General features: G+C 33.7%; 1 protein-coding gene across 4 annotated transcripts; it reads right to left on the bottom strand.

The window, feature by feature from the left end:
- Positions 1 to 276: 276 nt before the first annotated feature.
- LOC133800672 (zinc finger CCCH domain-containing protein 5) lies at positions 277 to 10,308 on the bottom strand. Of its 4 annotated transcripts, none has more exons than XR_009876561.1 (10): positions 9,765 to 10,308; positions 9,394 to 9,549; positions 9,144 to 9,278; positions 8,747 to 8,905; positions 6,965 to 7,057; positions 6,297 to 6,413; positions 4,303 to 4,377; positions 3,686 to 3,909; positions 1,248 to 2,651; positions 277 to 776 (listed from the first exon to the last, which is right to left on the bottom strand). XR_009876561.1 is itself a non-coding variant. In XM_062238709.1 (9 exons), exons 1-9 carry the CDS (start codon positions 10,158 to 10,160, stop codon positions 1,433 to 1,435), a joined length of 2,574 nt encoding a protein of 857 aa, XP_062094693.1. In that variant the 5' UTR covers positions 10,161 to 10,308; the 3' UTR covers positions 973 to 1,432. The 4 variants fall into 4 exon arrangements, 1 of the variants encoding a protein (XP_062094693.1); XR_009876568.1 differs by having other exon boundaries at positions 277 to 763; XR_009876564.1 differs by lacking the exon at positions 277 to 776 and adding an exon at positions 973 to 1,101.
- Positions 10,309 to 13,508: the final 3,200 nt, after the last annotated feature.

Genomic DNA, 13,508 nt, shown 5'->3' with positions numbered 1-13,508 from the left:
AGAAGTTACTTTTAAATCATACAAAATAATAAAGATTTTGGTTACTTTTAAAGTTAGATTTTGCTTAGTTAAAATAAAAAGAAACTACAAAATTATTAAAAAGTAACCAAAACATTATTTTTTTGTTTGTTAAAATAAAAATGTGACCAAATATTAGTGGAATTTCATTTGTTCAAGTTTTTCTAATATTATCAAAAGCCTCAAAGTTGTCTTGTAGGAGATTTAGCTATTTTATTCCAAAATTATTAATAGTTTCTATAGAAATTGAGGCTACTATTTCACGAACAGTGACTTCATCTTGATCAATATCAAGAGATTTGCTAAAATTGTCGGACAGTAATCCAAGATGGAACACTGATGGATGAATGATTTCAACCCAAAATCTATGCTCGCATAAATTTCTTTGTTTTGCAGAAAGCTCCCCAGCCTCATCAGTTACAAATCGAGATGCAACATAAACTTTCTTGGCAAAAGTCTTAGTGCCAGGCATGATTCCAACAACATTCACTCGTCAAACAAGGCATAGCAAAAAAAAAAAAGAGTTGGGGAGAAAGAAGCCACAGCGAATCTAGTTTGTTGGGGTTAGAGAAGGACGGCAACAAGAGAAGTGGAGAGGAGATCTTGCAACCAAAGATGGGAGATGATGATAGCCTATCGGAGATGGAACTCGTGATGCTCAGATCTGGGCAAACATGGTGGGGGAGAAGGGTGATGCCTGCCAGGACTGAAGGAATGGGGATCGCGGTGCACACACTGGGCAGAGCTGAGAAACGCAGCTGAAAAGATGGTGAAGAAGAAGAAAAAAAAGGGGGAAGAAGAATAAAAATTGCACAGAAAAAGGGGAAGTCGTGCAAAAAAATAGAAAAGAAAATGGTATAAAAAAATTAAAAACGGTATAAAAAATCAGTATATATGCAAATAATATAAGAGACGTGATTTTTGTAAATAAAATATTGAAACCGACACCATATGTAATATTTTCATTTTTATATATAAGTTTTACTATATCATCAAATGGGTAAAGGATAAGAAATTGGATTCTAAGATCAATGATATCTTTACATTTTTAAGCAGAAGAATTCTCATCTCATTTGTGGACCCCTATTAAAATAAAAGACCCATCAACCATTAAGGATTAAAAAGGTGATTGATTATTTCCCATTTCAACACCATATAGATATAATTACCAATGCAAAATAAACACTAGCAAAAGTGAAATAGCTGAATTGCTAGCATCTTGTGATTACCTCTAAACGCATCCACCAATCGATTGGTTCCTACAAAATCTACGCATACGGCCTCCAAATTCCCCTGGGCTTTCTATACAAGTGCAAGGCACACCACACAAGTTCATGAACTCCCCTTGACGTTTTAATACTTTCTCTCACCATGTCGAGAATGATCATCAGAATTGAGACGAGTCGGATTTTTCTCAAATCTTTTGAAGTTTTTTGTCATCCTCTAGAAAACCCCTCTTCTCCAAGGTATTTGAGTGTCTCCCATGGCTTAATTTGCTGCTTCTCCTTGCTCTGCTTTCTCTCCCACCCTTACCAGGATATTGCTCATAATGATCAGAGCAAGACTTACTTTTAGACTTCCAGTGTTCTGAAATAACTTCTTCAGATTCTGGAGGATGCTCCTCGTGGGCTTCGTAATGATATAACTCTGAATCATAGTCAATCGGTTTTTGCTTTCCATTGTATCGACCTGGACTGCTGCTAGAACTAGTTACCATGCTAGACTTGTGGGGTTTCTTATAGGAACACTGTTCAGATTCCCATGGATCATGTGATTTATATCTCTCATCATATTGACTTGAAGTGCCAGAATCATGGCTCTTATCTGATCCCCAATTACTGTTACAAGAATCTGCTTTTATGACATCTATGCTTGAATCGTTGCCTCTCTTTTCCAAGCTATTTTCTGGTTCTCCTTGATCATAGGAAAAATCTGATACTTCATTCAGTTGTCTCCTAATTTGACGACAGTGCCTTACTTCATCCTTGTCCAACAACTCATCACCATGGCTGCCTTTGTCTGACAACTCTCTATCGGTATCATGACTCCTGTTCTTCCTGTCCCGGCGATCACCAGAATATCTAGAGTGTCTTGAGCTGCTCCTCCTGCTATCATGTGATATTTCCCTGTTTCCACTCTTGTCTCTCCTATTGAAATCTATTTCATGACTTCTATAATTTCCATAATCATCCAGCTTTCTCACTCTCTTCTGATGATTTGAGCTTTTCCTAGCGCGATCACAGTGTCTGTCTCTCTCCCCTTCCCTTGTCAACCATTCTCCATCTGAACCATATTCATGAGTGCTGTTCTTGTTGTCCTGACTCTGCCATCTTGAGCTTTCTCTCATATAATCATGAAAATCATCTCTGCTTATCTCCCTATCATCATCAAATACTTTTCCATCAGAATCAGTATGACAAATTTTTCTTTTCTTGCGATGTTTGTCTTTTAAGTCCATACTCTCTTCACGGATATCGTCATCAAGACTTCTGATATCATTATCATCACTTGTACACCTAAACTGATCTGCTCTTCTCCTAACAAAATCTGCATTCTCCTTTCTTCTACCTGAACCACTATGGCTATGGTCCCAGTAACTAGTTTCTCTAGTTCCAGATCTTCTTGAGCAATATCTGAAATAAATTAAGTAGGACACGTAATTTTATCAAGTTCACACATCATAGAAGAATGGGATAAAAGAGAAACATGAAACTGAAGCAAGATGTAATTCATTTGAGAAAATAATGAAAGAGCAAACAAAAAATACATATATTTTCTCTATTGACATACATGCATACCTACAAACAAAAATCAAATCATAATATGGTCATTATACAAACATAAAGCAAAACGCCAGAGGTAAGATTACCTGTAAACAACATTAGTATGTCACATTACACACTCAAGAAGTACCTTTCTTATGATCTATCACTGACCAAATAAGTTTCAACCTTCTAATGCATGGATAACTTGTCGAAATGAATTGAATAACATGCTACATTAAAGTTAAATAACCGGGTAATAATAAACATAATTTTAAGCTCTACACTGTCATATAAGTGATAAAAGTGATAAATAACTCCCATATAGTTCTAAAAAATACTAATCCAACTTGAGGCCAATTATAAATAAGAATAAACTTCAAATTGTAATAAGTTATTTTTTTTTAACTCCCATATTAGGAAACTTGCCTCCACATAGTAATAATTATCTTCATATTACGCAAAATATGTACTATTTTAAGTGAAAAGTTTGAGATAAATAAAATATTTTTCTAAAGTTGTTTGGGACAATGATTATTTTTTAAAGCTATTATCAAATATTTGAACTTGCAGGTAGGCAATACCTCACCAACATAGACACCTTGTTGAAAGTTAAAATATTTCTAAGTACATCTCTATTATATTATAATAATAAAATTAGTTTGGTTCGAACACTATGACTATATAGCCACAAATAACATTAAATAAATAATGCAAAAAAGAAAATGGCTTAACTGACTAATTTACACGTATTAAAAAAAACCCTCCACTTATGTGGTTTGTTAAAAAAGAATGTCAGTATGAAGACTAATAAAAATCAGATTGTGCAATGTAGCATAGCATATAATAATATCCATATGTAAACTAAGTACTGAGGCCACAGCTAATTAAAGAGAAAAGCAAACCTGTTTGCATCAGCGCTTGATCTTTTGCCAGAGCTATTTGGTTTATCCAAATTCCCTTGTTCCCTTAGTCCCTCATGTGCAGATTCATTAGAGCGGCCAAATAATGCAACCATTTTTTGCACCCAATACCTCGGGGGTGGTTTGTCACTATCTGCCCATTCATAATCTCCACCAGGATTGCGAAAACAGTGAATGAAATTACATGCTGTTCCACGGGAACATGTCTGTAACAGCATAGAAATGATTATTAAAACAAATAACATCAAACATTATATATATAACATAAGCCTTTTTATTAATATAAAAACACCAAAAGATGAAAAGAGATCATCTGAAATTACAAGAAGAAAAAGGAATTTCTAAGTCTTAAAACAAACTGCCCATAAAGTCTTCAGAATTATCCAATCCAAAAAAAAACACACACACACAACCTGTAACCCTGTGCCAAATTGAATCTAAGTCCCCCTTCCATATTTTAAAAGATTCTTCTATTCCCTTCCAGCGAATGCAAGAGTATATCCAATAATAACTTTTTAACTACTCAATACAAAGTTAAAAGTGTAGTTGTAGCACAGGAATGATGATCAAAACAACCAACGCCAAACAGAAGGCTGTACCTTAAACCTTGACTTCATATACTCCCCACATATTGCAACCTTCCATCTGGTTAGGTTAACAAATTCACATCCCACCTGCAGGAAGCATCACTAGATCAATACACCAACAACCGGAAGGTGGATTGAAATTATAAGTGAATGATGGGGAAACTGAAAAGGCAATCACAATGGAGGTATCAGCATTCTACATTCATCTCATTTACTTGTTTGTTATAAAGTCATGCTCCACTTTTATTTTAACAGACTATATATAAGGGTATGCGTGATAAAGAAGTCTTAAAATACACACCAAAAGGAGATAAAGTCATAACTCTCACCCCAAAATCACCCAAAACCCAGCTTAATTTATTATTTTGAAAACAAAAAACAACAACCAACAGATCAAAGAAACAAAATGGCTGAATACTTTCTTATTCCTAACCCACGCAACAACCCAAAACTTCATCTTTTCATACAACGAATCTAAAACTCTATTATTGGAAGTTAAATCATGCTAGCCAACCAAACAGCCCACAAAACAACCAGCACTCCACAATTCCAAAAAAAGTTAACGTTATTGTATCAAGACCCCAATAAAAGTTTGCGCCACAAAATCAAAGGAATTTCTTGGCAGCGACCATGCCTACAATTTCCAAAAAATAGACAGCATAAAATCACCATAAATAAACATGTGATATCTTTCTTTACACAGACCACACCAACTTGTTAAGAGCCCCAATCCAACTTAAACCTTAACCATAGAAGGAGCAACCAACTTCTAAATGAAATTCAATGGTTCACACACAAACTGATGGACAAACCACAGATAGACCTCCCATCCATTTTACCTACACTCTGGAAAGAAGAAGAAGAATGTTGCATAGGGGATAGTCTGTTATTGCTAGAACTAGAAGTGGTTATAACCAATAGGAATTCAGGGTAGTGGAGAAATATTTTACGTATTTGGGGTATGGCCATGTGTCCAGGGAGTGGAGAAATTGCAATAAAAAATGATGAGTTAGTTGAGAAAAGGGTCAGCAAGAATTAGAGTGATTTCTCTTAAAGTAGGAGAGGCCAGGCACTCAAACAGTCCTGTGCAATTTCAATGCAATAGTAGCTCACTGCCACTTACCATTATTCTTCTCTGCTCATATTTTGCTACTGTTTGAGTTTGTGAGTTGGTGTGCTACTGACTCCCCTGGCTTATCGCTCATCAGTCTACTCATAACCAATTTGCAAGATAACCCATCTGGTGAATTTAAGTATAAGGTTTTACTATAGTCTATAGCAAAATGCTTTTGTTTATTGAACTTGTTGAGGCTTGTCTCTATGTTCTAATTTTTCATTTGAATCTTCTAAGTAAAACAGTACGTAAGATTATCCTTGGTCTTCTCACAAAATGGCCAACAAAAGAGAAGTACCACAATTAATAACTTGTTTGTCACTCTACGGTTGAACTAGATCTCTCTTCATTGTCTCCAAATATCCATAAAAAATCAAGCTAAGGGAAAAATTTCTAAGAAACAAACAATCATAAACTGTACATATTAAAAATTCAGGACACTGTAGCTCCTCTGTCATAAACTCCGTGTTACAGAAGCAGCTCTGTAACACCTATAGATAAGTATAAAAGGCATTCTTCAAATTTTAAGTCATTGACAAATTAAAAGAACCAATTATCCAAAATACTAATCAATGAGACAAGCTTTTTGTTAGACAAGCAAAAACATAAAGGAAAAAAAAGGAATCAGAAAACATGAATATGAAGATAAGATCTTTAAGATAAAGGATACAACATCATAGGAGCATAGTTAACAAGTTAATATATAGACAAGACATCCTTTTTCAAAGTAAAGATTACAATTATTAACAACTAAGACATCCATATATCAAATAAATACTACATCACAACTGAACAAAAGTAAAAATATGAGAATGAAAAAAAAAAAACGTTAACATGATGACATGTTAAAATTAACGAAACAGAAATTTGGTTTCTAGTGCGATGCCGATACCTGTTTTCCAGCAAAGTAGCGACCATTAACAAAATGATGTGCCAGAACAGCAGAATCCAATGATTTGAAGTGTACATACACATTTCCTCGCAGATGAGATGACCCATTTCTACATACCTGGCACAGGTGTTACTTTTGTTACAACAGAAGAGAAACAATAAAACAGAGCATCAGACAGCATCCAGGCAGTCTGCATTGTCACTCTCTTGCATGTCCCCTCTATTTGGTTTTAAAGATTGAAAAGATACGAAAACTTGCACTTGTTCAAGATAATTAGAAAACCAATGCATATGGAAAATCTTTTAACCCCTCAAAGGTAACAAAAAACCATTTCAAACCTTTCATTTGCATGTGCAGTTTGTACTTCTTAAAAACAAGATTATCTTTCAATCTCTTACCATAATGTCAGAATCAAACATCTAGTCAGAAACGGGAGAGAGCCCGTAATGAAAAACTTCATGTAAGAAGGAGATGGGATGGATAAAAATTATCTTAGTTTCATGGATGTAGATACTTTGTCTCCTTTCATCTTTTAGAGGATTGCAACTCCTTTGTTTTTCACTGTGATTTCTCCTCTCTTAATTTTTTTTTTCCTAATTGAGAAAATAAAATGAAAAAAGCTAGCAAAAACTTTAATAAATCAAAAGGCACAAAAAGCAGTTTGAAACCTTGAAATTCACAATTTCCCCAAATTTCAAGAACTCCGTATGGACATCCTCATAAAATTCTTCATAACAGCGTTCAACCTCCTCATCAGTATACTGAAAAGCCAAAAGCAAACACAAAAATTACTGATATACAGATCACTATACAGACCACAGAGAGAATAAGCAAGGAACATTACAAACGTTTGTCAAAATGCAAAGCAAATGAATGAGATGTACGTCCCCCATCAAATCATGCTGACCATCAGCTTTGGTACAGCTCAAAGGTCAAAGCACACATTTTTTGAAGAAATTGAATAGATACTAAAAAAAAATAAAAAGGAAAATACTAAAATTTGTAAAGTACTCAAGTGAATATCATGCAAGAATTCTAATCCATCAAACAAAAGCACACAATTAACCAACTACATTAGACGCCAAGGCATTCATAAGTTTGTGCATACAAAATACAAAGAATAGAAAAACAGAAATGAGCAAAAGCTTCTTGGTACATTAATTTAACAGTTCTGACCTTTAAATATATCAACATAATCATAAAACTGAAGCCATTGAAATTACTGAAAGCCAATTAGATATGTGTATCATTGTAGTCTGTAAAGAGTATGTAAAGGCTATAAAAGTCCTATCAACAATGCTACTTGCACTCTTAAAATTTTTAAACTACATGTGGTCCACGTCTAACTAAAGGCTACATAAAAGAGAGTATCGTCCATTTCTCACTAAAACCCATTTAGCCTTTGAGTTTTTTCTGTTGCTGATCTGCTCCACTATGAGTGGTTTTCCAGTGTAAGAGTAATATGAGTATCTTTTCAAGGAAAACATCTACTAAAATTATAATCTTTTTTTTAACGTGTTTAAATTAAAGTTCAAGCTAGGTGCATTTTTTTTATAAAATTCTGTAGAAAATCACAAACCTCTGGAAGTTATCATCACCATCCAAACAGCTCCACTCAGGATAGTAAACCCAACAAACTATCAATTGTTAAGGAGAAATAATTGGTTGCTCCAAAAACTCATGCAGTTAAGGGTTCAAACATAATAAATGTCAAATTTAAACACACTGGATGATTATGAACCATAGTTGGAATGTTTTCTGTAACCAATTTTACAATACCAAAGTAATGAAAACATGAGGTAAGAAATACATAGATATTCTTTTCATAATTACAATACTTGAAAGTTTGCAGTAAGGTAATCGGATTTAGATTAATTAAAGCCTACTGTATGATACATACAGAACCCTTTGTATTCCAATACAAAAATGAGATAGAACATAACATGATTAGGTAATAAAATAATTAAAGCATTAGATAATAACCACTCTTTACTCTTATATGGGGAAGAAGGATACACAACTGCATAAATCTTTTAGTCCAACTGAACCAAGAAACGCGATCAAACTGAATCTTTCACATGAACCTATCGCTTAAATTAAGGCAAAGAACAAGAACTGAACAAAAATACATTTCCGAAGTTAAATATAGAATCACATACACAGTAAGAACAATAGAAGAAAAGCTTCAGACAAGACATAGTATGGAACTAAAGAACTTCTACATGTTAACATTCAGAGTGAAGAAAAGAAAAAATCAAAGAGGGTATAAGTTAAAAGGATTGACTCACTCAAACCATTACTATCAGGAACTTAATAAATGCTTTCTCTCATCAAACAACAATACGAAGTAAGATGATATTAAAAAAAATTTAATCTTTTAGCAATGAAATATAGAAGAATTTCATAGCCATTAGCAGGATACGAGAATCACAAAAGTAGCGCTAACAGACCTCAAGCCCCTCATCCTGCTCCCAAGCAAGGCCAGGTCCACTATACATATTCTTGATAAGCAGAGTGCAAGATTTATCAGGGTAGAAATGGACTCTACTACAACGCTGACCAAACCGACAAGCTCCAGTTTTTAAGTGGAAAGGACAATGAGCTTTATCCTGTCATACATACAAAAAAATATACTTAGAGACCATTTTCCTCTTAATCATACCAGCAAACACAAAATGAGTTGAACACATAGATAAACTCAAAAAATATAAGACAGACTAATAACAGATCTCACTCTCAAATTAATGTAATTGGAAGAGACTAAACCTTTTTTCATGGATCCTAATGGACGAGAACTTGATAACAAATAGTGTTGGAGAGACATGATACACAGTATAGGAGAAATACCAGTTCAGTTCCGAAATTTGGTACTTGTTCGGCAACACTCTCAATCAATTGCTGTCCACACATCAATGAGTTTCTATACTTAGCAAAAGTTTCAGATTCTGGTGCAAGAGGATTAGATGTGGGCCTGTCAACATCCTGCAAAAAGAAAATAAGATTTGAGTGTTAAACTCTTGGCCGAACCACATGAGAAAGCACTTCACAGGGCGATATATACACAAATGAAACCCAAACTTGATATTCATATCCAGACCTCTTTTCTACTTAAGTCATCTAGCTGACTATTTTTCGTCGAGACCCTGATCCTTTTCTTCTTGAAAATGATCTCATTTCCTTGCCAGATAATTTCAGCAGGCCCTTCTTCGTATTCCCCTTCATCACTCTCATTACCCTCATTTGCAGTCTCAGCCTGTCATAAATTTAACAAAGCAAATATAATGTCCTTGCTAGAATTACATATTCTCTCTGCCAATCAGCGAAAACTCAAAAGTTCTTCTTTCCATATCAATATCTCAAACCTTTAGGTATATTATATTAATTTGGTTAGTTTTTCATTCTTTTCCAGCAACCAAACAGCCGTTAAAACCAAAATACTCCGAGAAAGTAAAGAAAAGAAGAAAGAACCTGCTGTTTCCGAGACTCTTCGTCCAGTGCCTTCTTTCGTTGTTCCTCATATTCTTCTTCTTCCATCTTCTTCCTTTTCATCTCCATGGCCTCGAGCCAGGCCTTCTCCCTCTCCTCGAACTCCTTCCTCTCCCTCTCGGACCTGTCCGCATCTTCCTTCTCCATCAAACTGATCCTCTTCTGCTCCTCTGGATCGTTAAGCCACGCCTCCACTTCCTCTCGCTCCTTCATAGCTACCTCTTTTCTTATCTGCTTCCTCTTCATCTTCTTCAATGCCTTTCTCTTTTCCTTCCTATTCATTCCATTCTCCATAGCTAAACCCCCAATTTCCGGCTGCTTTTCTCTATCTTCTTCCTCCACCTCCTCCGCTTTGGCTATGGCTATTACTTCTGCCATTATTTACTTCGGTTCTCTTGCTTCCCAAAGCCCAAACCAAAATCGATTTGTAATCCGGGTAAAGACTTTCCTGTATACTCGTAATTCTTTGTTAAAATTGAGCTAAATCACTACATAACATATCTATCTATATATTTTTATATTTTATGAGAGGTACACGGAGTTGAGTGTTCGCTTCCTAAAACTATTTATATATTTATATATGACTTCTTTTTTTTCTGATTTTTTTATTTAACAAAAAAAATTATTAACCATTTAAAAAATTTCTATACGACAAATTATTGTGATGTTATATATAAAGTACCATTCATTATTTGTAATATGTTTAATTATTAGCATTTTCTTTATTAGGTGATTGATTTAAGGAAAATTACCCAATATAAATACCATATTTTTTTTCATTTTTACTATATTTTTAATTTCAATTCATTATTATAATTTTATTTATGCATTTATACCGTATATGTTTCCTTTTCCCTCATATTCCGTCTATTTTCACATTTGATATTCATATCTCTCTACCCTCTTCAACCTTCTCTGTCTCCGCCGATTTTCCTCTATACCCATCTTCAACCTTTTCTGTCTCCGGCGCTAGACCTCACCCGCGATCCTAACGGCAACAACACTGAATGATTGAAATTCTTCCCCAACTACAAAGCCGAACCTCATTTTCAAGTGTTTGTTGAAGCTTGCTTTTTCTTGAGGTATGTAAATGAGTTTTTTTCAATTCTTTGCAGCCCATTTTTTTCATGAAAGTTCCATTAGATTTTGTATGAATAACTTATGTGCTTATATAGTGTTTTTTATTGTTTGTTTTGATGAAAGTCTTAGCAAAGATTTCGGCGGTGCTCCACCATTCTAGTGCCTCTTCGAACCACCTAGTTTTTCTAGTTTATCTTGTAGTGAGGTATGTAAAATAAGCTTGTTTAATATATTGCACTCCACTTGTTTGATGAAATTCCTCAGCCAAATAGATCTCTTATCAGCTTTTAAGTCAATAGATCTCTTACAGCCAAGTTGTCTCCCAGGCCTTTCCATGTAAGGCACAATGGAGCAACTAACTTCAGCATCACATTTATTTTCATCATCATTAACACTTCGCTGAGTCTTGAAATAACCAACGTGTGAAAAGCTTAAAATCTAAAAAAGCAAAAAATGCATCACACAAAAACTAAATTCTGATTCCATATCATCACCTAATATCATGGATCTTTTTTTGGTACCCTTGTTTAGAATAGCTTTTGATGATGTTTTTAATAAGAAAGAGAATATGCAAGTGTGTGTATATATATAGTAGAGATATATGACAAGAATATTGTGTTGTTAATTATACTTATTAGTTGATAATCTCAACTGTTGAAATAATCTATCAAAATATTACTTTTCCCATGTTGCATTTTGCATTATATGTGTACAATAAAGTTACAAAGTATTCATATGAATAGATGAAATGTAGTTTATTATAACTTTATAATTTATATATGTTCTGGGTAGATTGTCTCAAACCAGTCCCGAGGCTAGCTAAATTATCTGAGTTTCTTGGATAATAGAGATAACTGTTATAGCATTTAAATTTAATGTGTAGTCAGTTTAATCTCAATTAGATCTTGGCCTTTCTTTAGGATTCTATTTTGATGGTGATTTTCATTTAATAGTAGGGTGTGTCCTGAATTCCTGTTTTGTTTACATAATTAAAATCTTAGGGATCTTATTTTTATAGGAGAAGGTTTTGAGGCTTAAATATTGAAGAGTTGATGCAGTTCCAACTAGTTGGGTGCTTTTGATTCACTTATATATCTTAAGAATTGGCACCATTATGTTTTGTTATTGTTTGGGTTTAGCTCTACTAGAGAGGGGAGTTTTCAATGAAGACAATTAGAACTATTATCTCCCTAAGTTCTCTAGATATGATAGTAAAGGTTTTTTTTTTTTAGTAACATATGCTTCATTCTTATTTCTCATGACTGGAATTATCCCATTGATTTCAATACCCCAGAAGATTCAAGTTTTCCTATTTTTGTTCTGCAAATCCAAATATAATGAAAAAAAATCACATTTAAACCCCAAGTTTTAGATTGCATGTTATTCAGAAATGCCTTTAAAATCTTAGTAGAAAAACAAATTTAGTTTTATGGTCATTTGGCTTTTGGGGATTTTATTAGGCCATTACAGATAGATTCCCAATAATTGAAGCTTTCAACTTAAAGATTGATATAAACGGTTTAAACCATTAGGGTTAAAATTTGACTACTAGGATAAAATTTAAATCGCTAAGCTTAGATGGCTTTAAATCTAAACCCCTAAGCTTTAATGAATTAAAATTTAAATGACTTAAAATTATACCACTAGACTTAAGATTTAAACCACTTGGCTAAAAATTTAAACTCCTAAACTTTAAATTTAAACTTCTATTCTTAAATCTTAAACCACTATGTTTATAATTTAAACCTCTATGCTTAAATTTTAAATCCTTCGGTTTAAATTTTAAAGCAAGTGTCTTTAAACTATCATTTTAAATTATATAGCATAATTTATAAAATGTAAACCAAAATCTTTACAAATTTCAATGTCAAGGCTTTAGATTTAAATTAATAAACTTAAAATTTAAGCCATGAGCCTTAAATGCTTAAAATTTGATTTTCAAGGCTTAATTAGCATAAAAATAAGAACCAGTCTTTGGCTAGTCTGTAGGTTTTTGCTTTTGAGCCCTATGGGAAGGGGGTTATTAAAGTCCTTACTATTATCGACAAACCAATGATAACTCTCGTCCAATGCGAATGAAAACTTAGACAATATTGGGAACCAACCACATAGGAAGAGTTAGGATCTAACTTTGCCCCAATTTGAAATGGAATTCTGGGTAGATTGTCTCAAACCAAACCAGTCCCGAGGCTAGCTAAATTATTTGAGTTCCTTCGATAATAGTGACAATTGTTAGAGCATTTAAATTTAACGTGTAGTCAGTTTAATCTCAATTAGATCTTGGCCTTTCTTTAGGATTTTATTTTGATGGTGATTTTCATTTAATAGTAGGGTGTTCCTGAATTCCTGTCTTGTTTACATAATTAAAATCTTGGGGATCTTATTTTTATAGGAGGAGGTTTTGAGGTTTAAATATGGAAGAGTTGATGTAGTTCCAACTAGCTGGGTGCTTTGGATTCACTTATATATCTTAAGAATTGACACCATTATGCTTTGTTATTGATTATGTTTTTCTCTACTAGAGAGGGGAGTTTTCAATGAAGACAATTAGAACTATTATCTCCCTAAGTTCTCTAGATATGATAGTAAAGGTTTTTTTTTTAGTAACATATGCTTCATTCTTGTTAGAATATATTAGCTGTATTA

This window comes from Humulus lupulus, chromosome 1, assembly GCF_963169125.1.
Source record: "Humulus lupulus chromosome 1, drHumLupu1.1, whole genome shotgun sequence".
NCBI lineage: Eukaryota > Viridiplantae > Streptophyta > Magnoliopsida > Rosales > Cannabaceae > Humulus > Humulus lupulus.
Note: the sequence above shows the minus strand (reverse complement) of the source record. Positions and strands in the feature narration are given on the sequence as shown.

Coding starts and splice junctions, on each gene's coding strand:
- LOC133800672 (XM_062238709.1), bottom strand. CDS start 10,160: ATGGCAGAAGTAATAGCCATAGCCAAAGCGGAGGAGGTGGAGGAAGAA. Junction 4,378..6,296: donor GCTACTTTGCTGGAAAACAG/GTATCGGCATCG, acceptor TGCTTCCTGCAG/GTGGGATGTGAATTTGTTAA. Junction 2,652..3,685: donor TCAAGCGCTGATGCAAACAG/GTTTGCTTTTCT, acceptor AATTTATTTCAG/ATATTGCTCAAGAAGATCTG.